Consider the following 26,360-nt stretch of genomic DNA (forward strand, 5'->3'; position numbering starts at 1 on the left):
GTAAACTGCTGTCCATACTAGTCAGCTGCCCATTATACTCGCTCAATGTGTGAATGCCATGCTTAATGCTGAAATGCTATGCTTGGGAACATGCTATAAATGCTTGGATAATACTTGATGCTCATGAATGCTATCTGCTTAATGTTAGTGTGCACATGATAGTGTGTGTGTCCAAAAATGAAAAGAGAAGCTTCTATATGGTTGGCGCCCACTTCTAGAGAGTGGAGATGTTGGAATTAGATTAGAGCACACAAACTCACTAGATTAGAATAAACAAATGTGTCCCATATACAAAAGATAAGTACACACGCCAAAATGAGTAGATAAGAGGGTGTACATACGCACAGGGTAAAAACCTCCTAGTGAGGAAAAAAGTGTCCTGGTGGTCCTAAGTGTGTTCACACACATCACTATCATATAATGCTACAAAGCTCTCCTAGAGTGATGATGTGAACATGTACAAGGAATGGCCGATTAATCCTGAAAAGGCAGTAAGCCCAAAGCTTTACGAAAAGCTTCAAACTTTTAAGGAGGAAGAGCCTTCGTGAATAAATCTGCCATGTTGTCATGTGTAGGGACATAGACCAAGCTGATCTTTGTTGCAGAGAGTCTTTTCCTGACATAGTGGTAATGCACCTCAATGTGCTTAGTGTGAGCATGAAACACTGGGTTCCTTGCAACTGCTAATGCACTGTGGCTGTCAGTGAAAATTGTAATGCTAGACTACTGTCCAACACCCACATCAGCCATAGGACGTCTGAGCCACACACACTCAATTGTAGCTGTAAAAGCTGCCTTGTACTCAGCTTCATAGCTGGAAGTGGCCACTGTAGGCTTCTTACTGAGCCATGATATACACGAATCACCAAGGCAAAAGCAAAACTCACTAGTGGACACTCGTGTGTGATAACATCCAGCCCAATCTGAATCACTGAAAGCTTGCAGCTGTGACTCACCTCTCTTTGGATAAAATAATCCAAAATATTGAGTGCCTTGTAAATAGCGAAAAACACGCTTAACAACCTGCCAATGCTTCGTACTTGGGCTATGCATAAATCTGCTCAACTGTGAGACCGCATACTGTATATCTAGCCTCGTGTTGCACACATAAAGAAGGGATCCAACAGCCTGCTGATACAAACTAACATCAAAAGAGTCTCCTGCATCTTGAAGACTAAGTAGAGTACCTGTCTCCATAACACTAGCCACAGGTTTACAGTCTTCAAGATTAAACCTCTTCAATAGATTCTGTATATATTTAGACTGCAGCATAACAATGCTATCATTGCATTGCATAAACTAAATTCCCAAGTAGTAATGCAAGGGCCCTAAATATGACATCTCAAACGATGACTGCAAATCAGTCTTAAAGGCTGAAATCTGAGGTAGATCTGTCAAATACCAAGTGTCATTCTTGAGTATAGAGTTATACTCATCCTGCATAGCATGCTTCCAATGATCATCATCCTGTGCTTCCTCAAAGAAAACAGGTTCCTCCTCTTTACATAAAGTAGAAATGAGAACATGATTCACATGAGAATAATCTACGTGATGAGAACCTGCATGAGTTCTGCTAGGTAAAGAAGCTCAACTTGCTATCCCTCAATGTTTGCACAAGCCATTTTGGCATACGCCTAGATTCTTCTATGGCTGCTCTCACCTCATCCACTACATCCTCAATAATTGCCTCATCAAAAGGTTGATTTGCAGGCTGATTTTGCGTCTGCAAAGGCTGAATTTCAGCACTTGGTAGAGCATTCAATTGCTCTACATATGGTTGCCCTCCATTAAACAAAGGTAGAAGCGAATCAAACATGTCTTGTGAGCATACATTCTGCTGTTTTTTGCATGAAAGCATGGGCGGAATTGAGTTTTCAACAAAAACATCTCTACTCAAAATTTGCTTTAAGTCCGGATGGTAGGGTCTATATCCCTTGCTTTCTGAACTGTAATCCACAAATATGCATTTAATTGCCTTATCATTAAGCTTACTGCGTTGTTGCTCAGGCACAAGAGCATAAGCAAGATAGCCAAAAACACGCAAATGAGCCACAGAAGACTTCTTGCCATGCCAAGCTTTATAAGGAGTTTTAGACTGCATGGCCTTGGTAGGACATTTGTTCAACACATAGTTTGCGAACATAGTTGCCTCTGACCAAAAACCATGAGGTAAATCTTGGGCTTTCACCATACATCGTGCCATCTCCATGAGAGACCTAATCTTTCTCTCAGCCACCCCATTTTGCTGAGGTGTGTATGGCACTGTACATTGATGCCTTATGACTTTCTCAGCCATATACGCATGAAATTCCTTGGACATGAACTCCAACCTCTCGATCTAAACGAAGGGTGCCAAATTTACATTCACATGCATTTTCAGCCATGGATATAAAGTTCCTAAAGCACATAAAAACCTCTGACTTCTGTTTTAATGAATACACCCAGCTATATCTGGAGTAATCATCAATAAAAGTGACGAAGTAGAGATATCCCCCAATAGATGGTGTCCTTATCGGACCACATACATCACTATGTGTAAGCTGTAATTTCTTAACAGCTCTCACAAATCCATCCTTTGGAAATGATGCCTGATGCATTGTACCAAGAATACACCCCACATACATGTCTAGCAGGGGTCTCAAGAGTTGGTAACTTAGACACCATACCATATCATGCCTTTGAAGGCCTAACAAACTGCCATAATTCAGATGGCCAAATCGTGCATGCCATAATTCTGCATTACTCATAGCACAAGTCGTCGAGACTGAGCAAGTATCATGCTGCAACTTCTCAAATACATCCATCTTGTATAGGCCATGAAACAAGGTATTTGAGGCAATGATAGAATAACCATCATTTCTATCCTGAACTGAACATCTGTCATCATAGTTGTTACGAGGCGTGCCTCTAACAGTTCAAGGTGTACGACTGCCTGATTGAGGCGTCCATAAATTTTATTTTATTTTTTCTGCTAGTTTGAGTCTTTAGACGGGGGCTTTAAGGGCCCAAGGCAGCCCCTCTCACACACACTCTCTTTCCCTCATTCTCTCCCTCCCTCCCTTAAGCCTTTCTCAAGACCCAAAGTTCAAAGTTCAAACTTCAAACACACTAGGATGATGATGTTTTTTATACCCACTTTTGGAGCTCTCTCTATACTCTACCAGTTCATTTCATTTTACTTTATACCCTTGAATCTTGATGATGTATCCAGATGATGAGGATGGACTATTTTGGTCTCATAGGTCATTTTGGCCTTTTGCAGATGTTTAATACAATTGTCTTTCTTTCACACACACACACACTCTCTCTCCCTCTCTCATACACACCCTCCCTGTCCCTCCCTCAAGGCTCATACATACACACTCTAGTCTCTCTCTCTCTCTCTCTCTCTCTCTCTCTCTCTCAATTTTCACTATATATATTATATCTATCTATCACTATATATATATATATATATATATATATATATATATATATATATATATATAACAGACGCCTCTAACATGCCTCTAATGTCTCTAAAAAATAGGAGTCTTTCGAGGCGCGTACCATACCCGCCTGTACCAAATGCCTCTGACACCTCTAACAACCTTGTCTGTCATCCACAAATTTCACCATCAAGTCTGACAAGGCTAAAATTGACAGCAAGTTCTTCTTAATGCCTGGCACATAGCGTACTTGGTATAATGCAGCAAGTGCATCCCTTCGAAACAAAACGAAACCTGCCCATCGAAACGGTGTTTTGCCCAAATGTAAAGTGAGGTAAAAAAAAATAGACGGGAGGTTTTTTTTTGCAAATGCGATTTTTGCCGTCGTTTCCGTCCTTGTTTGCTACCCATTTACCACTTCACGCATCCGATGCTTCTTCTCGGCCGCGACCTGTTGCTCCGCCTCTTCTCCTTGTCCACTCCTCCTTTTCGCTCCTTCTCCTCCTCCTCCACGCCTCCTCTTCCTCTTCCCTTTTCTTCTTTCTCTCTCCTCCTCCACGGTCCACCTCTCCTCTTCCCTCCTCCTCTTTCCTCCTCCTCTTTCTCACCTTTTCTTGTCTTCCAACTTTCTCTCCTTTTCTTCTCACCTCCCTCTTCCATTCCAACTTGTTTCTTTCCTCCTCTCTTTCTCGCTTTTCTTGCCCAAATTTCAAAAATACCAAAAAACCTACTCCCAAAAATGTTGAATTTCATACCCGAAACCTCCGAAACGACGAAAGAACGAAATGGACGAAACGTTTCATGTTACTATGATCCCATGCCTGTTTTGAAGTCTTACATGACCGAGTACGAGGAATAATACTTCGCTTCATAGAAAGTGCAAGCAATGCATGTGCATGTGCATCTCTTCCGTCCCATCTCGTTTGAGCAGTAGTGGGAGGTACTAGTGGTGCATGTGGAGGAACCACATCTGTATCAGATTCTCTTCAGATGTACCTGTAGCATCTGGTTGCATTGGTAGTTGTGGAACAAGACGAGTTTCACTACAACTGACCACATTTCAAAGGCCTTTAGCAACCAGTACATGCCTCGTCATATAGGACCACAATGGGTAGTTAGTCCCATCAAGTTTGTCCTAAGAAGACAACATGTTGAATACATCACTACTGCGAGCCATGACTGTCTACTAAATGCAAAATCTTTCAACACACTGCAAGTACTCAGTATTCACTGAATGCAATCCCAGATGGTTGCCAACTGACTGAATCACTTGCAAAGTGTATGAAAAATAACACAGAGTAGAGAATAGAGTGTTACTGGCGAAAGTATGATGGTCGATGTTGTTGAAGACACTGTAGATGTTGCTGCACACTAAATCTTTGCCGTTGCATAGCCCAAACACCCAAAATCAAGCAGAACTAATCCAAAATGACACCTCTCCAAAACGTATGCAGAAACCTTGCGGTGTCCAAAATGCGTACGAATCGCGTCGCGGATCCCGAAAACTCTGTATTCTTGGTATACAACACACTACAGTATATACCTTCTTCTCCTAAGAGGGTATCTCAATCAGAGACAGAAAAACAAGGTCGTGAGACAAGATGTAGACTACTAGATCAAGTGTGAAGGAAGCTAGCTCTGGTACCAATTGTTGGAATTAGGGTTAGGGTTGCAACATGCACACACACAAGATAGAGAATCTTGAGAGTACACAAACTCACTAGATTAGAATAAACAAATGTTTGCCAGATACAAAAGATAAGTACAAATCCCAAAATGAGTAGATAAGAGGGTGTACATACACACGGGGAAAAAAACCTCCTAGTGAGGGAAAAAGTGTCCCGGTAGTCCTAAGTGTGTTCACACACATCACTACCATATAATGTTACAGGAGAGAGAGGGAAGATAAGCTTTCCCAACATGTAGAGGATGAGTGGAGGGTGCCTATTGGGCCACCTGTTCAAACCATCCCTCCTTTTGACATGTGGGAGGCCGCCCAAAGCTCATAACATGTAGAAAAGGGCGCTTGAATATATGCTTGGCTGACTAGAAGTGGAAATTGGTCCAACCTCTTTATGAATTGTCTCCTCGAACTTTAATGAAGTGTGAACCTGCAAAACATAAAATTTTTCCATTTGCTTATAAATTGAGCAACATAGAGTAAAGTAGTATACTTTCCACATGTTTACATCCCACAACCGAGGTCAGAAGAAAGTTTCACTCGCACTGTTCACAAGAGGGCGTCCCCAACTCATGAACTACATGCACAATTCACGCATGCAACAAAAGAGTTCATGTGAAAATAAGTTCAAAACCTTACACGCATATGCAATGCAAGAATGCACCATGGAACAGTTTCCCATTTCATTAAGCTAGTGACCCATGGTACCATATTCTGGATATGGGCGCGGATCAATATCCCTAGCCTACATAACTAGACTATTGGCTTTTGATATTGACAACAAGTCCTCGACCATGCCAGTCCATCTTATGGAAATGGTTCATAAGCCTGAAGCGCAGAGAATGCTCAAATAGTGACAATCGATTTGATAGAAAGAGAAACGGTGCGAGGCATACCTGGGAAATCCGATATCTACCATGCCTAGACACGCATGCCTCTTCAGCCTTTGCGTTAGGGGTGCTCTGATAACAACTGTAAAGTCCTTTCGTGAATCTCCCTAAGCACAGCCGAAAACCAAGGTTAGTCCTAAATCGAATCATGAGGTAACATGCTATGTCACCTGCCCATCGCCATCTGCATCCACCGATCTCCCCCGATCCAAGGCTAGGGCTTATTGCACAATCCCATAGGCCGGTGTCTAACTCCAGCGTCCCATACTATCGAAGCCCACCTGTTGGCCTTCGACACGCCAACCTACGTATTCGCCATGTGCGTGGCATGAGCATGTCTGCTCTTTTGTTTTTAGGCATTTACAACTATCCAAAAAACAGTCTTGGCCTCCTTGTTGAGTTGTAAATTGGGTTGTAGCATAGAGCGGTACATAATTACCTAACTCATCATCCATGTAGTATAACACCTAACCCTTGGTGCTATCCTTATTCTCCATTACCATAATATATGCTTTACTAGATGGCCTTGGATGATGCGGTTGTTAAGAGAAATGGATGTAGGGGTTGGAGGATAAGGTTAAGTAAGATATGATCTTTTATACTCAAGGGTTATAAACACCCTTGTCTTCAAGCCTTTGAATTATACTAATAAATTTTCCCCTTCCTTCTATTTCTTCCACAATTTGACCTAGCCCATATCACATTCCATCATAAAGTAGGACTTGATACTAGATAGGACACCCTCAATCTTCCAATGGCAATCCTCATGCCATGTGTCACGAGCACCATCTCTCCTAGGGTGTTATGTCGACATTCTCTGTCATCTAGGACAGAGAATATCTTTTTTGATGAGCCAAGAGCATGTTGTGAGCAAGAGTCCAAAGGAGAAGTCACCAGCTAGGTCATTAAGGTTTAGTCCAGTCGTGCCCGTGGCACAAGTCTATGTAACCCTCTTTGCAAGATGTAAAGTTTGTCAGGCCATACTGCACACTTGTTACTCCCATGGTTAGATGTTTGGGAAGGCTAAGTCAGTGTCAATTCCTTGTCCAAGTGCCGGGCAATTAGGTTTGGCCATGGGAAACGCGATCCACTTATATGGTTATTAATAATGGTCATTTTTGGGGTCATGGATGGGGACAGCCCATGGGCGTCCTTCAAGGTGGACCAGATTGGGATAGTGGACCAAAAGGAGCGGCAATAAAGGGCACCTACATAAAGTGGCTTAAGGACACACCTTTTCATGCAACAGGTGCAAACCCTAGCTAGCATCAGTGCCTATATATATAGGGCACATGTGGGACAAGAGAGGGCATCTTAAATATCGTCCACCAAGTACAATGCTTTTATAGGCATAAGCCATATCTTTTGACTCTAATTATATCACATTAAGCAACGACACACGGCTTAATCTATGACATCACTGCTTACTACACACATAATATCTAGCCTTAAGAGGCTGTTCACACACACAAACAAGACATTGATCCCACAAATCCCCCCTTAAGGGATTGATTCTCATACTGTGTCAAGGATAAATCTAGACACATGGTTTCTCATGCTAAGTTTTCTGGTGAAGGATAAATCACATGGCTCTAGTTTCACATGCCAGTTATGGGTTCCCAAGGGTAGAGACAAACAAAGGATTAGCTCATACTTACAAAATAAAACAACATAGAACTTGGACTAAAAAGCCCAATCATTCACTTGACTTGGCGAGTTTGAGAACGGTGAAATTTTTTCTCAATGTTGTTGTTGATGATGGTCTTGGTGATACCCCTGCTGATGTAGATCTTGATGGTGTAGCCCATGAGAAACTCAAGGAAGCCCATGTTAATGAAATTTCCTTCAATGAAACCCATGCCGGTGTCCCCCCAAGAAGTGATTTGGACAGTGATGCCCAACATGTTAAGCCGAAGAACACATTTAATTTCATCCCTATGTGAACAAAGGCTTGGCTAAGAAGCCGGACAAAGAGAATACGTGGAAACCAAACCAACCTTTTTTTACACTTAGCATAAAAACATGCCCTTCTAAAAGTCAATCCACACCACACTTCAAAGCTAGAACCTTAGTGTTCTTTTGAGCCACAAAATAGAGAAGAAGAATCTTATACTGAACTTGTCGTCGTGGGTGCGACTGTTGCCTTTGCTATTGTGGTCTGCTCACGAAGAGGCTCAAAAGCATTTCTTCCTCCACTGCTCCAATGTAATGACATCGACTCCACGGACTGTTTCCCTTGCTCTCTCCCTGCACATGTGCTGTTTAGAAGAAGCGTGTTGTTGAGGAGTTGCCGGAGTTGTGCGCAACAGCTCGAGGTGTTGCTATATTGTAAATTTGTTGTATTGGTTGTCTGGATTTTTCTTGTTGCTTGTCATGAGAAACTCCTCTCCTTTGTGGTTTGTTGTTTGGCTAAGGTACAGCTTGATGTTGCTCGACTTCTTATTAATGAATGCCCAGCCTATTACTGTGTGCAAGCTCAAGCCACCACACTTATTTTACGCTTGCTACTCTTTGCTCTATTGAGAAGACGGGCTTGATATAACTCATGTTATAGAGTATGTAGCACATCGTACATAGTCATAAGGGACGGGGGACAAGGACGGGGACGGCCATAAGTAGGGAATGGGGACGGGGGAGGAAACGACACTCAAAAAATACTTTAAAAAAAAGTTTTTCTACTCTACACTTATTCTAGTGTGGAAGTACATCAAAATGAGCACAAATTTACACTAAAATGGTAAGCTTTTGAGTCATATTAACATAATACGCCAATCAAAGAGTGAAGGCGTTGACAGTTGATTGTATTAATAATTAAGTAGATACAAAATGAGTCATGACTTAAGAGTCAGGACTAAGCCTTAAGAGGCAGAATACATGGACGGACTCAAATGAGTCAATGACAAAAAGTGCTAAAGCCTAGAGGCTAGAGGCTAAGTAATAAGGCCCATGAATCATGTTCCATGAATGATCATCCACGTGAAGTGCTCGCCTCATGGTCATGGGTAGCTTGTGCCAAAGGAGCATCACTCTCATCCTCACTGGCATGCTGCTCCTGCACCTCATCCTCTTGTTGCTCTTCTTGTTGACTCATCTCCCACTCGGTGGAGGGATCTGCAAAGCATTCGCAAGTTCGCGCTGACGAAGACAAGGTTATTGGCACGCTCTACCCCGAGTCGGTTCCTCTTCCTAGAGGCAATGTGGCTGTAGGTACTCCAAAGTTGCTCCAAGCAAGAGGAGTTGACGGCTTGGCTAAGTATGGGGATGCCAAGCTACTGTAGCTCCAGTCCATCCGAACCAAAGTCCTCCCACCATAGAGAAGCACCAACTTTGGAGCGGTCAATCTGTGCATCATGACAGCCATAAGAGCCATGAAATGACCTGTACATGGCCCAGTCGCTATTGTGCTTGTTGCCTTGGAATTCTGGGTCCACCACATAAGTTGCTGCATGCAATGGAGAGTAGTAGGAATTCCACCTTCCTAGACACGAGGCATGGATCTTCTCATTTCTGTCTTCGTCAGGCACGAAGTCTTTCAACTTCTCTATCATGCGATCCATGGCCTCGTAGACCTTGCCTATGCATGGCTGCATAGCGTCTACAATCCTCAATAGGTGGACTATGGGTCTCACCATAGCATTGGTGGTCTTCACACGCTCCCACCAAGAGGCGTCATTGGCTCGTAACCTACACTCTTGGCTAGTGTTTTATGGGACTCTTGCACGTCGACAAACTCGTCGCTAAGGAAAAGCCCCCTCAAAGCACCGCTACAATCCTTCAACCGGCCCAACATGAGAAAGTTGTAGGCAAACCGGTTGTCAGAATATTTGAGGAGAGAGAGAGAGGACCTCTTGTTAAATGCCGAAGTCTTTGGTGGTTGAGGACAAAGGAGACCATGGTGTTGGCCTCCTCAATGAGCGGGCTGATCCATGGCAATGCCCCTATGTCCTTGAGAAGGTTGTTTAGGCAATGAGCCATACAAAAGGACACCGTGACATGTCCATACATACCTTGGAGGATAGCTCCCGCCGCCCTATTGGAAGGCTCCCCATTCGCAATAAAGCCCACTACATGCTCGGGGCCAACAATCTCCATGGTGGTAGCCCACTCCGCTACAAGCACATCCGCGCTCTTCCCGGTGCCGGATGCATCATGAGATGAGATGAAGTATATCTCTCCGCAGGAATATGCAACCACGCCATGAATACTCCTCTTGCGGGTGCCACTTCATCCATCCACAATGAGGGAGACTCTGTTCTTCTCCCACTGCCGCTTTGTGTTGTCGGCCGCTTGCTCTACAATGCCCTTCTCCTTCTCGAGCAATGTAGTGTGCAAGCTCTTGGATGATGGGGGCGCATAGGTTGAGCCATACTCCCCAATCTTCTTAACCATGACCTTGAAGTATTCCGACCTATTCAAGAAAGCAATTTACTAATGAGAAGGGGACTAGGATGATGAAAACATGAATGATGAATTGGCAATGATAGATTGCACTTACCTAGCCACTTGATAGGCAATGTGGTCGTGGAAGAAGAAGCGGGTTACTGCCATATCCACCTCCTCCTTCAACTTGGGGTTCCAATTCTCCCCAAGTGTAGATTGTCGCCGTGGGCCACGTAATGGTTGAGAGGCCGTGGAGATGGAGGGTGCCGGCGTCATGGATGGAGCAACATTCTGGCTTGATGGTGAAGGTGATGGCGTGCATGATCCTGATCAACCACATGACTCCATTGTAGAGGCTTGAGTTCCTCTCCCCATCGTCGCGGGATCCATCGCCACTAGTGGTGTCCTCCTTGCCGCTTCGACTGCCTCGTAGACGGCAAGCTTGTCAAGAAGTTCCCGTCTCTTCTCGGGCGTGCCATTCATGCAAAACCTCACCTCATGCCCACTCTCATGCAAGAGGTGGGGTCACACTTTGTCGGCGCCACCTGTTCGCCGGTACGGGCAAAGCTTGCATGCCCATGGCCGAGAACCACCTCCATGAGCGGATGGGGTGTAGTTAACCTTCTCCCACCATGTCCATCCCGTTGTCCTTCTATGGGAACCCCGGAACGTGAGGAGGATGCCATGATTGAAGATGGCTTGAGCCTTGAGCAATGAGAGAGAGAGAGAGAGAGAGAGAGCCTAGAGGCCTAGAGGCTTGGAAGTTGGAAGACTCAAGAGGCTCGAGGGAGAGGTGTGAGAGAGAGAGAGAGAGAGAGAGAGAGAGAGAGAGAGTCTAGATAGTAGGGAGTAGGGCCTTGTGTGAGAGGCTTGAAAGTTGGAAGTTACTAAGTTAGAAGAAGCTTGAGGGAGAGAGACTAGAGAGAGTAGATACACTCATAGAGTGTAGCTTGAGGCTTGAGAGTTGCTTGAACTTTGAAAACTTGAAGGGGTGTGTGTGTGTGCTTGTAGCCTTGTAGCCTTGTTCTTATATAGATATTAGATAGGCAAGAGAGAGAGGCAAGGGCCAAGCCTCAAGGGCCAAGGTCCCAAGGCTCAAGCCTAAAGGCCAAGCCTCAAGGCAAGAGAGAGGCAAGGGCCAAGGGCTAAGGCCCAAGGTCCAAGCCTCAAAGGCTCAAGGCCTCCCCAAACGGCTAGAAACGGCCCCGCAAACGGCTAGAAACGGGAAAAAAAAACCAGTCTGACTGCGCGCAACGGCTCCCTGCCGTCCCCCCCATAGGTCCGTCCCTTGTGAGGGACGCCTCCGTGGGGACATCCGACCATCCTCTGCCGTCCCCGTTGCTGAACCATCCTGACTTGGCGTACCTCCGTTCCAACAGTCCATCCCTTCCGTCCCCTGTGACTATGACATCGTAACTCTACAAGATACACAAGCAGAACCATGAGCTCACCACAGAAGGACTAAATGCTTTGATACCATGTAAGTTTTCATGGTAGAGCTGCGCAGGAGGTGGACTAGCTGTGGGGGATCAAAGATCTGTAAGTTTTCATGGTAGAGCTGCGCAGGAGGTGGACTAGCTGTGGGGGATCAAAGATCTCCATGGTTGTCAGTGTGTTTGGAGAGAGAGAGAGAGAGAGATAGAACCAAGGTCAAAGAGAGACGAGATGCAGGACTTAATGTTGATTCTCTTAGTTGAATATCCTCCACCAAGTACGATGCTTTTATAGGCATAAGCCTTATCTTTTGACTCAGCAATGACACAAGGCATAACCTATGACATCATTGCTTACTACACACATAATATCTAGCCCTAAGAGGCTGTTCACACACAACGTTTCAAGATGAATTGTATGATTGTTTAACGTACAACACACAAATAGAATTAGAATTCTATAAGGTAAAAAATAAAATCTACGTGGTAGTTTCATCTCCTTTGACTTGTACTGTTGATAACCCACGTAGATGACTCTGCCAGTCCTGGCCCCACCACCTTCGCCCAAGGGGCGTCACCAGGTATGTGGAACTCGTGAGAAGTATACTTACTAAGGATTCACTCCTCCCTTGTCTGCTAGACAGGAACTTCTTGAACTTTCCGCTCCAAGCAGGCTTCTGCCGTGGCCTCACAAGGTTGGGTCCTCTCTGAGCGTAGTGCTTCTTTCACTCCCTTGACTGAACATGGAACTCGTCCACTGGTGACCATTGTGCAGACATTCAGCATGGAAATCAACTATTGGGGATGTGTTTGAACCGTTGGGCAAACATTGGGATAGAATTCCTCCATTGGGCAAATGTATGCACCATTGGGACTGCTATTGGGCATGGAAATCAGCCATTGAGCACACGTATTGTTATGTACCTAACGCTAATCCTTGGGATTAGTGGTCTAATCTGGTACACGTATTGTTATGTACCTAACGCTAATCCTTGGGATTAGTGGTCTAATCTGGTAGGGATAGGGGAGCCCTGGGATCAGGGAAAGCAGCTTGATAAGGGTGGCTAAGGTGGAGTATTTTAAAACCATAGTTACTTGCTATTTATGATTAGTTGGTTATTTATAGCAGCACTAATCACTATATAAGTGCCTTTTGGGTTTATTATTGTGATATTGTTGACTGATGGGTTACTTATGCTTGCAGTTGTGTCAGCAAAACATTGTTAAAAAATAACTTTTCAAAATATATTAATTATGAGGAATAATGGAGAGTAAATGCTTACAGATGGATTCTTACTTACGCTTGAACTTGTTAGCAAATATTGTAAAGAAAGTGGTTACATACTCGTGAACTTACAAGGTGGTCGGCAACGGGCTCTACTAGACCCAGTGGTAGCGCTCAGGCCTCCAAAGCGGTCATTGAAAGATTTTGTGAGCACTATTTTTATTACGATTTATTTTTAGAGATGTTTGTTTTATGACCAAAACAACATTAGCACAAATCATATTTTTAACTTGTGGAAAAATTGAGAGCAGCATTTAATATGCGTGTGCAAATAGTTTTCAATTTAGTGAAGAAAATGGAGTGTTTTTGACAGTCTTGGCCTTGGACCCCATGATTGGGGCCATCTCTGCCGGGAACGCCGTGGTGTTGAAGCCCTCAGAGCTGGCTCCAGCTACCTCAGAGGTGCTTGCCAAGCTCATTCCGGCCTATCTTGACTCCAAGGCCATTCAGGTGGTTGAGGGGGGTGTCGAAGAGAGCACACTCTTGCTCCAGCAAAAATGGGACAAGATTTTCTTTACAGGTTTACACCGAGACTGCTATCGCGTGAAAGCTTTAGTAATCATTATTTACTGTGTGCTTATTAATCATTACCACGTTTGTAAGGCAGGCAGCGCGGCGGTTGGCAAGATTGTCATGGCCGCGGCTACGAAGCACTTGACTCCCGTGATTCTGGAGCTGGGCGGGAAATGCCCAGTGCTCGTTGATTCCACAGCCAACCTGGATGTAAGGCAAAGCTTTATACAATTATTTCTTACGAGCTGAGATTTGATGCAAAGCTTTATTTAACCGTCGTAGCTTACAAACAACCACCCCCCAACCCCACCCCCCCCCCCCCCCCCCACACGCACACACACAGGTAACTGCCAGGAGATTGGCGTTTGCCAAGTGGAACACCAACTATGGCCAAGCGTGCATTGCTCCGGATTACGTTCTCGTGGAGGCCTCCATAGCACCAGCGTTAGTGAGTATGAGCTTCTTTTTGCACCGATGTTCAAAAAATGGGATTTTTCATATGCATGTGCTCACACGTGATTACAGGTGGCCAAACTGAGGAAGACGCTGTTGGAGTTCTATGGGGAGGATGCAAGATTGTCCGGAGACCATGCTCGACTGGTGAACCAGAGGCACCTGCAGCGCATGAAAAGCCTTCTGCTGGAGGGTTCTGTGCCCAAAAGTGTTGTCCATGGCGGTGTATTTGATGAAGCCATACTGTAAGCCTCTGCTACTCAACGTTACTACTCGTTTCCAAGAAACTGTTCAAGGTTGTTACAAAGTAAGAAGGCTCAAACCATAATAGTTTGTTACACAATGGGACGGGTTAGTTGGCTGCCCAACACCTGCCGATCACGGTGGCCATTGCATCAGCAACAAAGCTCACAGTTGTTATTGCTCTAAAATGTTTTGGATCCGGATTGCCTCTGACTTTGAACCATTTTGTCCGAACGGTTATGGCCTGATAAAAGACTGATAATGAGAGAGCACACACACATGAGAGCAAACCCTAGTGCTAATGGTAAACACCATCAACAGAGAAGCATACTTGAAAACATAGATAAAATACTATTGCGTACAAACAATGTATACAAGATGATGATACTCGAAAAACATATATTCATTATATTAAGGGCTGTTCTCTTTAAAAGCAGAGGGAACATAGGTTGAAATGTGGGCGATAGGTAATTTTACAGAGAGAGACTAGAGAAAGAATAAGGAGAAGACTGAATGGCTGGTTTCATTCACGTCTCAATGTATTAAAAATAACTAGTGGCGATGCTGATACTCATCTAGTGATCCATTCAAAATTCATTCCAAAGATATTTTAGGGCTGCATGTCTTCAGCAAATAAAAAGGCTTCTTTTTTTTTGAAGTGAGTCTTTAATTACATTGTAAACTACAAGTATGTAACAAGCATAGTCTATATAGCTTTTGTGTACACAATGTAAATCTGTATGAAGTTTTTTTTTTTTCATTATCCACGGTGTCTATTTCCCCATAGTTCTCAATTAACATATTTCAAGATTCTCATTCAACTAAGTTTCATCTCGATCAAAGTCCAGAAAGAGCTACACTAAAAACTCTTAAATGTGATCTTGTTCTCAGCTACATGGCCCCAACAATATTGCTCAATCCCTCCCATGAGTCATCGGTAATGAAGGAAGAAATATTTGGTCCAATACTGCCCATCGTTGAGGTTTCTTTCTCTCTCTCTTATTGTCTCTCTTTTGTGGACGTTTTGGCATTTGTATGTGTGCCCATGTTAATAAAAAATCATAACCAGCTTTTTTGAGAGAGAGAGAGAGAGAGCACTGAATTTTTTAGAAAGATCCAAAGTTCTATAGACCAAGAAACATATGATCTATGAATAACTGGGTGTCATAAACAAGAAACATATGATCTATGAATAACTGGGTATCATAAACAAGAAACATCTACCAATGAAAAACAGTTGATTATGATGCACTACCTGGACCTGTGTATTCTATGAAGATAGTCAAAGCTCATTCGATGCCATCCTCCTCCTGAATGTAAGGTGGAGAAATGCCCACCTGCTATGGTGGTACATTTTCATGGCTCTTGAGGATGGCCTGAACCTGCAGCTGGTGGGTGGAGGGCCTAGATCTAGGGGGATGGGGACATGAGCCTTTCTGGGGATACAGCGCCCTCTCTCTGGTGGCTCCTCAGCGGTGAGGTGGTTCACCATGCTTGAGGGTTGCCGGCTTGCCTGTGAAGTTTGTACTTTGTTTGGTTTGGTTGAGTCCGGGGGGTGATCGCCAAGTGGGGACCAGAAATCTTTGATGGAGGTCTGAGAGGTGTCTTGCTGATCCTAGAGGCAATGAAATCTCCCAGGTATCGTGTAGTACATGGGCATCTGCATATGTAATACTGCATCTCAATCTCTCCAGTCTTGCATATCCGTGCGTCTTGAGAAATGCCCTTAGCTCTCCCAGACTCAATCCTAGGGCGGTGGGATGATCTCATCATATTGCCAATGGTGATTATCATCGCAAGCGACATGTCTGGAGATATTCTGGTGCGTCAATTAAGCCATCGCCAAAGACCCTCTGGAAGTGCTCTATGCTATGTAAACTGGGTCTAGTCTAGGCTAATGAACATCCATGGAAAGGGGGGAGATAAAGAAAGAAAGATTGTATTAAAGGTCTACAAAAGATCCAAAGGGTCTATGAGACTGAAATGAGTACATATGATCCATGAATAACTGGTTGTCAAAAACATGAAATGGTAAACATGTACCAAATAAAAATGGGCCCGCATACTAAATGAGCCCTTGCATGCAAAAAAAGTCAGCTCATTCTATGCTGTAGAGTGGAGCAATGCCCACCTCGTGAGGTGGTATATCTCTATGGCCTCTGAGGATGTCTTGTATTTGCGGTTGGCTGGTGGAGAGTCTGGATATCTAGGGGCGTGGACATTGGGCTCTCTGGAGAGCATAGTAACGAGGCGTTTCCAAATCATATCCTTCGAGTGCTTGAAGTTTCCGAAAAATTTTCTTCAAATGCTTGAAGTTTCCTAAAATTTTCCAACAAATGCTAGAAGTTTCCTAAATGCTATGAAACAATCGACTTCAAGTCCAAAAACGTTGAATAGATAACTATGGCTACAGTTGTTGTCCATTAAATCTTGGTGTATTGAAGCGTATTGATTAGCGTTGTGTTCAACAAAGTTACATTGGTATTAGAGCATACGGTTCTCTTTCACTTCTATCGTGAAAGATGATCACCGTGAACACTAGTTGTCTCTACACTTAGAACACTATGGACAGCCGTATCGTGAATGTTGAAGATACCAACACAAGAGGTCGGGACAATGAAATGCATGCTTTCAATGCCTTTCAAAAAGAGCAAATTCGTGTGGCGCACATTAGGAAACAATAACATGTGGGACAGCCGTCTCGGGAAAAGAGAAAATGCAAGAAGGAGAGTCCATAGCCTTAAGGGCTGAACTTACTCGTATGCATGCTCTTCTTTATGCACAAGAAGAAGAATTGAAGCTCTATTGCGGCGAGGATTCATTGATACATGATCGTTTGAAGGCCAAGAAAGCTAAATGTTTTATGGATTATGCCATGGCAATGATTACTCAAGAGTTGCACATGCAACCGGGGGATGTAACATGAGCGTACTTGGCTCGTACCGAGGATGCCTATGCAAAAAAGGCAACCATTCCACATGTTGTGGTATCCCCATAGGTGGTTGAACAAGAACCTACGTCTAAGAGGATGAATTCTCATGCTACTAGAGAGGAACCATCGGTGACTTCCCACCATGCAGGTGTACCTTATGTAGCAATGTTTATGGTAGTGGTTAAAATGTATGTCGAATGCCATTGCTGGCTGAAAATGTGCATGCACAACACATGCAACATGGGCTACAATTTTCTGTTGGTGCAAGTATTGCACAGATCTCGCATGCTACTCATGCCCTTGAGTGTGCTCGTGAGAGAGAAGCTATGGGTGAAAATGCACCAATGTGTATTGAGGAGCCAGCCATGCCTCATGCTTACAGGGTACATGTATCTATGCCTAATGCATCACCTTTTGTTCCTAAAATGATGCGAGTCTCACAGGGGCTGTCCCAATGGACAAACATGCGGGAAAACATGTTGAGATGCAAGCTAATGTATCAAAGTCTCGTGACTTCAAAGCCGGAGATAAACCTGTGATGTTTGATGCATATCATGGGAAATATGATGCACTTGCTTTTATTGCCCAGTTTGATATTGCGTTTAGTGATGAGGATTTAACTAGAAATCCATGATCTGGCATGTAAGCATGTTTATGAAAGATACTGTTGCCCATTGGTGGCTTACGGAGAAGCTTTCACTGAATCCTGTTAGATCATGGTAAGAGTTCAAGGAGAGGTTCTATGCCTAGTTCTTGTCTCCCAATGCATGGAACGAGATAACATTGAAGTGGGATTTGTTAGACATCATCATCCCCTTGTTGCTGGCTTCCTTTGTGGTGTCCTATTTTAGCCTTTAGGGCTGACCATGTTAGCTAGAGGGGTTGGTCACCACTCACATCTTTTCCCATACTTTTTTCCATTTTATGGAGTCTTGGACATTTATCCTAGTCGTGGAGTACTAGTCGACTGCCTCTACATGGGCATATATATAGCCGAGCATCCCCTCCCTCATATTCATTGCTTAGCATTGTTTGCTGCAGTCCCTCACATACGAGGCCTTTTCCCTTCTTGTTCTGGACTTGTATTCTTGTTTGGTGATATTGAGAGCAGGTATACACCTGTGTTTCCTCTCCATTCCTCTCTCTCTCTCTCTCTCTCTCTCTCTCTCTCTTGTGTTTCCACTTTCCATCTTCCGTTGTGCATTCTATCATGGTATCAGAGCGCCAGTGATTAGCAATGTTGGATGCTCCCTCCTCTCCCTCTTGCGTTTTTCTTCTCAGTCTTGCTGTTGGTCGGTCTACCTCTTCCAAGTGCTTCTCCACAGCAGCTTGAGGTCATCCGTTATTGATTTTGACCCCTGAGATCCCTTCTTCACCTATCGGCTGCTCTGTTTCAGGGCAACACCTTGTGTGCTGCGTTTTTTTTCTACAGGTGGTTTTCAACAATTTTCAGTATACATCTATCCCTGTAGTGCTGTCGGCCTATTCCGTGTAGGACAGCAGCAGTGTATGTGCTGCGTTTTTCTCCTACAGATTGTTTTCTGATGTTGATTGGCTGATCTAGGGCTTGGTGGTACCTTACACTTCTGCGTTTCCAGAATCTGCCCTATCTACTGCCTTGTTTAACCTCTGCGTTTTCAGTTTTGCAGCCCTCTAGTTGCTTTGTTTTTCTGGACTGATCATGTTGGCAGCTCTACCTTCACCTGGGCTTCTTCAGTTGGACCCGAAGGTACCTTATCTTCAGCGTTTTCCTCATATGAGGTGTCGAACCTAGTTGGCCTGAATTTTCAGATTTGTAGCCATCTGGTTGGCTGCGTTTTCTTCTCCAGTGGACACATATCACATGCAGAGGGGGTTTTGGGTGGATTGTGGCTTTGGTGGCAGTTTGGTACTCGAGGAAGCCACTAAATTTCTGATTTCAGTCAGCGTTTTGCTGATTTTGGAGCATCTATAGACTATACCTATGTTTTGTTCTTGGCCTTCATAGTTATCCGGTTTCTTCATGTTCCTTGCCTTCTGTTGGTGGTGGAGTGCTGTTTTTTGCTTGACAACAGTGTTTTGGTTTCCAAAGGAGTTTTCTACACTCTGAGGGGGACCCATCTCCCGCTACTTCACTTGAGGATCAGTTTCGGGAGCTGTTTTGTATCAGTGGAGACTTTTTTCTGTGAGAGGAGTTTACAGATTTTGGAGGAGAGTAGTGATCTTTTGAGAGATCCTGAGTAGAGTTTATTTTGTCCGAGCCTGTGTTCTTTGCAGTGTTTGTAGAGAAAGGAGGGTGTTTTGCCTGTGAGGTGTGATCCGTTCACATGGATCACTTGTTTGTTGTGCTGATTCTTGGGATCTGATTCTACTTACGGAAGAGTCTTCTGCTATCAGTGATGCTCTTGAGGACTTTGTTACCACTGCAGCTTATATTCTTGCTTTCCTTTCTCATTATAAGGAGTCTATCTCTGCCTCTCTTTGTGATGCTTATGAGGATGCTCCTCCCCCTGCCAGTTCTACATTGGGTTTGATGCAGTTTGTAGGTTTATTGTTTTGGAGGATGGACTATTGGACCCGGTGGAATGCTTTGGATTTGTGGTTGCTAACTGTGCCTGGGGCATAGTGGTACCTCTAGAGTGTTTTGGATTTGGATTAGAATTAGGTTGGGCTTGTACCAGTCCGACGACATTTTTTTCAGAGGGGGATGTGGAGTTCTTTCATCTGCTGGCGATGCCCACCAATGGAGTGTGCTTATGTACAGCGTTGGGCAACTCATGGTACGGAGTTTGAGCAGATGGACCCCATTTTTTCTACAGAGTCTTTACATCTTGCGATGCATACCTTTCCAGAGGATGCTTCTTTTTAGTATTTGGCATCTCTTGTTACAGAGTTTGAGCAGATGGACTCAGAGGGTTCCAGTGAGGAGCAGCTTGCTTCTCCCAGGATTGATTATCTATAGGATCTAATCTTGGTTGGTTTTGAGGTTTTACATACCTTCTCTTTCTAGGCTAGAAACACAACATTAGCTCGTCGTAGCCTACGTGGTTGTTTTCTTCCAGAGAAGCGGTGTACCTGGCAGCTTGTTCTATTGCTTTTGTAGCTAGGTTGCTAAGGAGATTGCTTGTGGAGCTTTCTTGGTACCTGTTTCTACATTCTTTCGTCTTTGATCAAGGACGGCGTCTTTGGCTTCTTGGAGTTCACTCAGCATCCGGTGCTAAGAGAGGGTGTTAGACATCATCATCCCCTTGCTGCTGGCTTCCTTTGTGGTGTACTATTTTAGCCTTTAGGACTGACCATGTTCGCTAGAGGGACTGGTCACCCCTCACATCTTTTCCCATATTTTTTCCCATTTTATGGAGTCTTGGACATTTATCCTAGTCGTGGAGTGCTAGTCGGCTGCCTCTACATGGGCATATATGTAGCCGGGCATCTCCTCCCTCATATTCATTTGTTAGCATTGTTTGTTGCAATCCCTCACATATGAGGCCTTCTCCCCTCTTGCTTGGGACTTGTACTCTTGTTTGGTGATATTGAGAGTAGATATACACCTGTTTTTCCTCTCCATCCCTCTCTCTCACTCTCTCTTGTGTTTCCACTTTCCATCTTCCGCTGCGCATTCTATTAGGATTGGGTGAAGCAGAATGAGGGGGAAACGGTGAATGCTTATGTGCAAAAGTTTTGGAAAGTGCTATTGGAGATGTCTCCATTTATGCACCTCATAGAGGTGGAAGGAAAAGAAGGTTTCAATCAGGATTGCAACCCGTGTACAAAGCGGGACTACAAATGTATCTTGGTCAACCTTACACCAACTAATCGCAACCGCCACTGCCATCGAGCTATTGGAACTCTAGTTGAGTGGATCCAATAAAGCTAAACCCTCATTTCAAGTCAAAGAGAGGGCTGTCCAAGCCACCAATAGGTAACATTGCCTTTCATTAACATGTTTACATACCGGATCATGGATTTCTTAGTGAAATCCTCATCACTAAAAGCAATATCAAACTTGGCAATAAAACCAAGTGCCTTTGATGCATCATATTTTCCATGATATGCGCAAAACGTCACAGATTTATCTTCGGCTTTAAAGTCTCGAGACTTTGATGCATTAGCTTGCATTTTAACATGTTTTTCTGCATGTTTGTCCATTGGGATAGCCCTTGTGGCTGGCATCATTTTAGGAACAAAAGGTGATGCATTAGGCATAGATATATGTGCCCTATAAGCATGAGGCATGGCTAGCCCCTCAACCCACATTGGTGCATTTTCACCCATAGCTTCTCCCTCACGAGCACACTCGAGGGCATGAGTAGCATGAGAGATCTGCCCAATACTTGCACCAACAGAAAATTGTAGCTCATGTTTCATGTGTTGTGCATACACATTTTTAGCCGGCAATGGCATTTGACATACATTTTGATCACTGCCATAAACATTGCATCCTTCACGGGCTACATAAGGTACACGGCATGGTGGGAAGTCACTGATGGTTCCTCTCTAGGAACATGAGGATTCATCCTATTAGACATAAGTTCCTATTCACCACTTGTGGGGATACCAAGACGTGTGGAATGGTTGCCTTTTTTTTACATAGGCATCCTCAATACGAGCCAAATATGCACGTGCTGCATCCCTCGGTTGCAGGTGCAACTCTTGAGCAATCATTGCTTGGCATGATCCATACAAGATTTAGCTTTCTTGGCCATTAAATGATCATGTACCAATGGATTCTCGCGCTAGAGCTTCAATTCTTCTTATTGTGCATAAAGAAGAGCTTGCATACGAGTAAGTTCAGCCCTTAAGGCTATGGACTCTTCTTCTTGCATTTTCTCTTTACCATGGGACGATTGTCCCACATGTTCTTGTTCCTTAGTGTGCGCCACATGAGTTTGCTCTTCCTGTTGGAAGCATGCATTCCATTGTCCCCACCCCACCTCTTGTGTTAGCATTCACTATACGGCTGTCCATAGTGTTAAGTTTAGAGATGGCTAGTGTTCACGTGGCGATTGTCTTTCACAATAGAATTGAAAGAGAACCATATGCTCTCATACCAATGTAACTTGGTTGAACACAATGCTAATCGATACACTTGAATTCACGCTTCTTTCCGTGGGTCAAGCATTAGAAGGTTCTCTGCATTTCATTAGCTGAGATCAATCCACATTCTCTTTCCCGCAATTGCTAAAGTTGGGTGTTGTTGCATTGGTTTTCATTTCACCCATTTTGTGGCTGTGATCTTGTGGGGCGTTTGGTGATGGAGTAGGGGAGCTGTGATACAAGTGTGGATACCCGGCAACATAGGTGACATTCATAGATGAAGTCAAGATCATGATGGAAATGAATGTGGGGGAAAGGGGGTGGGGGTGGAGAGTGGGTGGTAGAGGGGTGTAGGAGATGGTGATAGTGAGATAAGTATGGTCAGCTCCTATGAATGGGGGTGGGGTAGTGAAATGTCGGGTATGTGACATAAGAGCAGGAGAGACTCAAATAATTGACCATACTGGAGCCGCCCATACAGAAATCATGTGAGTCTTTTAGATGTAAGCCACTGGGGCTCTCCTCCCTGTTGCTGGTCCTCTATCTGTCGTTGTCTTATATATAGCCATCACACCCCATATCATGTTCGGTGGAAACTGAAGCTCTTGCGATCCCCCCAATAAGCGGGAACGAGCAGCAGAAAATCCTTGGGGAAATCTTCAAAGCAACAATAAACATGCTATGACCGCGCCCTTGCTTCCTCTATGATGGCCCATAAAGTGAAGATATTGTCATCAGTGGAGTAGCTTCACTTGAATCCTGCCTGCCCAAGTGCTCATTATCCCAGCCTTCTTGATGCCAACGTCTTGCACTGGCCCGTATAGCTTGGCCATCGTTGTATGGCCAATCATAGTAATCCTGTCTGTAGCTGTTGGCGTCCATTATATAGAAGAGGAGGAAGAAACGCCCCTTTATTCAAGTATGGGACCTTGTCCACTTGGCAAATGAAGGACCAATGGAGCTCCATACAGAGCCTTGATGTTGAACAAGCATGGGGTGAAGAGGATCACTTTTTTTATGGTTGCGTTGGCAAAGTGGGCATTTCACTTGCAATCAGCCCCCATATAAGGGCAAAGGAAAGATCCAGGAGAACGAATCCTCCACTGTTTGTCTTGCGTACTTGAGCGAGTTACCTACAAGATAAGTCTCCATCAGGCTATTCTGCGGGCGACGGTTGAATGGTGTGCTCGATGGGACCTTGTAAGTGCAGGAGAAGGGGAAAGTGGTGTGGGAAGATGCGTGGTTGCATGAGGTCTAGGAAGAGGCATGAACAGCATGGGGTGGGGTCCCCTCGTTTTGAGAGGACACCATTATATATCCTCTGGAAGGAGATATAGTGGTAAAGAATCATAAAGTGTTGCAAGTTCAAGTGCCCGATCAATTTTTTGTCGGAGTAACATTGTGTTGGTGTGTCCAATTAGGCTCTTGTGCGTGTCCACTGTGGATGCTGCTGTCTAGGGGCCTTGCCTGCATGTCCCCTATTGATGTGACCATATCCAGGAGATATCAGTTTTTCTCAGGCACGGAGTGGTATTGCCAGAAATATGCCTGTGTGTCACATTATGCTTGTGTCCAATTCGACTCTTGTGCGTGCTGCTCATCCTCCCAAGCCTGTTGACAATGAAGGCTCCCCCCCTGCAGCATGGGGTAAAGGAAGGTGGGTGTAGGTATCGTGTCACTTTACGTGCTCGGACAAGCCCAGGGTGGGGGAGCAGCTGGGAGGAGTCTGAGAGTGGTCCCCAGAGAAAGCATTGTGGGCAAGTGTGCCACTATCGGCACTTGAAAAAGTGTAGAGGCCTGGAGAAATTTATCCGCTACGGGGAAGTGGTTCTATCTGGGCTTGAAAGATATAGCTGTTAGGGGAAGAGGAGATGATCTCTCTGAGAGAGGAAAACTTGTGCTGTGCTGTCCACTGTAGATTCCACTATCTGGGGGGCTTGACTACATGTCCCTGTTAACAACCATATTCAGGAGAGGATGGTGGTTCTCCTTAGGCAGGTTGGAGAAGCAGACAGTAACCAAGGTTTCGGCCTCAATTGGTAGGGGGTCATAGTAGCAAGACTTTTTTACATCCGTCTAGTAAAGTAGGGAGTAGGATTGTCAGAACTATGCCACATTTGGCTCTTATATACTTGGCAGAAATTGTAGAATGTCCAAAATACACTGTTTACACAAGCATATTGTAAGCCCTTACAACATGTGACAATAGCAAGGTTTGAGTGATGGCATGACACTCTGCCAGGCAGGCGAAAATTGAAGGTACAAACCCTCAAAAGCAGAGTCTGTAAGGCGTGAAGCTGATCTGAGGCATAGATTTCAGGCAAGAGGTATAGATTTCAGTTCAAAATCAGTTGCAGCAGGTTGCAAGCACCACGTTTCATGCAGTATTCAGGTACACTCTGCTGCAGGTCAACCTGGGTTGCTATCAACACGTGTGCTCTCTTAACCTGAAAAAAGTGCTGAAAAAAACTTCAAAAAATGTTTCAACCATTTTAAATGTTTGGTATGGGGTATACCAAGGTATGAAACACACTGAGTCGTGGAATTTAGAGCTGCTACCATGGATTCCTCCTAAGGGGAAGGACCAAGAGGGATGTAAAGTCAAATGAGAGCCAACGGCGTGAAAAAACCTTTGCAAGGAGAAAAGACAAGAAAGAGAGAAACCTACTGAGGGAAAGAAAGGGGCATCAAAATGGAAGAAGAAGAAAATGAAGGGACTGCAGATTGCAGGCTGGCTGCGTGCCTGGGGGACCAGGCTGTGGGGGGCATGTTGGCTCCACATGGGGGCAGTGCAGGCAGCCTTGGCCAAAATGGGAGGGAGATGAGCGGTCAAAAAACATCCGGCCGGCCGGCCGGCAGGCATCGGGTTTTATCATTTTTTTTATTCCAAGTGTAAGTTTGAAATGCCATTAAGGCCTTCCTTCAGTGAAGAGAGACCACTAAGGTAGGTAGAAGTCCTTATAGATTTTTAATGCATAAGATAACTGTCAAACTTTGATAGAAAGCGTTGTGGTTGCCTTGGTTGATGTCGATCCAGTGTTAATGAAGAGCTTATTTATTACCCTTATTTGCAAGTCAGTGGTCACTAGCATTGGGTTTGGATATATCTTCAAAGTGCCAGTACAGAACAAAGTTCTTTTATCTGACCACAGTCTACATGCTTAGTTGATTAAAGCTCTATGCCATTTTTTGGCTTCATACTTATTTATATTTTGCTTATTTTAGGTTAGATGCATGGATGATGCTGTAAATTTTGTAAAGGCACGTCCCAAGCCGCTTGCTGTATATGTGTTTACCAACAATAAGGTTTTTCAACGAAAGGCTGCGGTGGCAATTCAAGCAGGTTCCATAGTATTCAATGATTCAGTTGTACAAGTATGTCTCCCACCAATGTCTTCTTACAATTTTGCATGGATAAAAAAAATTTAAACTTTGGGAGAATATTCTTTTTGGGTGCACTCGAGAGAGGGGGATGCGGGCCGATAGATAAATAGATTAGAGATTATATCATGTTCTCTGGAATAGGGGCTGTGTGAGATCCAATCTTGCAAGTACATGCCTTTAGAAAGAGTAAATGAAATAACAAAATTAGCTCCTAAATTCTAATATGTGTGGATGTTCTTCAACATGTACACGCATGTCTTTAGAAAGTGTTAATGAAATAACAAATATATGTGGATATTCTTCAACATGCATGTACATGTGGGACGGATGACAAATTATTGTAATTTTTCTTAATTAGCTCTACATTCATTATCATACAACTTATGCTGGGAAGTATGACCTGCAAAAGATCTGCCTTATATCTAAACTTCATGAGGAAGATTTTTTGCATGTGACCTCAGTGAAGGGACTGTGTTAAATATCGAACTCTATCATCTAATGTGAGGCACCTGTAGATCAACAGACCTTCATGCTGTGCAGCCCCATCAGGGATGGGCTGCTTGGTGCTGGACAGACAGAGAACAGTGGGCATGTGTTTATGTGTGAACCAGCCGGTGGGCAGATGCCCCCTTGTGAACATGACAGCCTAGCAGACAGACCAGCCGACTTGCATAAAAGCACTGAGGGGGGCCTATTTATGAGGGTTCTGCCTCCCCACTTTA

At 44.2% G+C, this 26,360-nt stretch overlaps 2 protein-coding genes across 2 annotated transcripts in view; one reads left to right on the forward strand and one right to left on the reverse strand.

Annotated features, from left to right (window-relative positions):
- LOC147624923 (aldehyde dehydrogenase family 3 member H1-like) overlaps window positions 1–25,702 on the forward strand; it is a 42,061-nt gene extending 16,359 nt beyond the window's left edge. The window contains exons 4-9 of the mRNA XM_086818164.1: window positions 13,411–13,617; window positions 13,705–13,820; window positions 13,954–14,058; window positions 14,136–14,308; window positions 15,198–15,288; window positions 25,480–25,702. Of these exons, the coding sequence (XP_086674290.1) occupies window positions 13,411–13,617; window positions 13,705–13,820; window positions 13,954–14,058; window positions 14,136–14,308; window positions 15,198–15,288; window positions 25,480–25,683 (896 nt within the window). The 3' untranslated portion in view covers window positions 25,684–25,702. The remainder of the gene's footprint in view (window positions 1–13,410; window positions 13,618–13,704; window positions 13,821–13,953; window positions 14,059–14,135; window positions 14,309–15,197; window positions 15,289–25,479) is intronic.
- LOC147624924 (uncharacterized) lies at window positions 8,795–11,763 on the reverse strand. The gene is made up of 3 exons (XM_086818824.1): window positions 11,616–11,763; window positions 10,495–10,705; window positions 8,795–10,407 (listed from the first exon to the last, which is right to left on the reverse strand). The coding sequence occupies exons 1-3, from the start codon at window positions 11,761–11,763 to the stop codon at window positions 10,224–10,226; spliced, it is 543 nt and encodes a 180-aa protein (XP_086674950.1). The 3' UTR covers window positions 8,795–10,223.
- Window positions 25,703–26,360: the final 658 nt, after the last annotated feature.

This window comes from Cibotium barometz, chromosome 24, assembly GCF_041138505.1.
Source record: "Cibotium barometz isolate CiBa-2024 chromosome 24, ASM4113850v1, whole genome shotgun sequence".
Taxonomy (NCBI): domain Eukaryota; kingdom Viridiplantae; phylum Streptophyta; class Polypodiopsida; order Cyatheales; family Cibotiaceae; genus Cibotium; species Cibotium barometz.

Coding starts and splice junctions, on each gene's coding strand:
- LOC147624924 (XM_086818824.1), bottom strand. CDS start 11,763: ATGGACTGTTGGAACGGAGGTACGCCAAGTCAGGATGGTTCAGCAACG. Junction 10,706..11,615: donor CGTTGCGCGCAGTCAGACTG/GTTTTTTTTTCC, acceptor GTGGTTGATCAG/GATCATGCACGCCATCACCT. Junction 10,408..10,494: donor ATTGCCTATCAAGTGGCTAG/GTAAGTGCAATC, acceptor TTTCTTGAATAG/GTCGGAATACTTCAAGGTCA.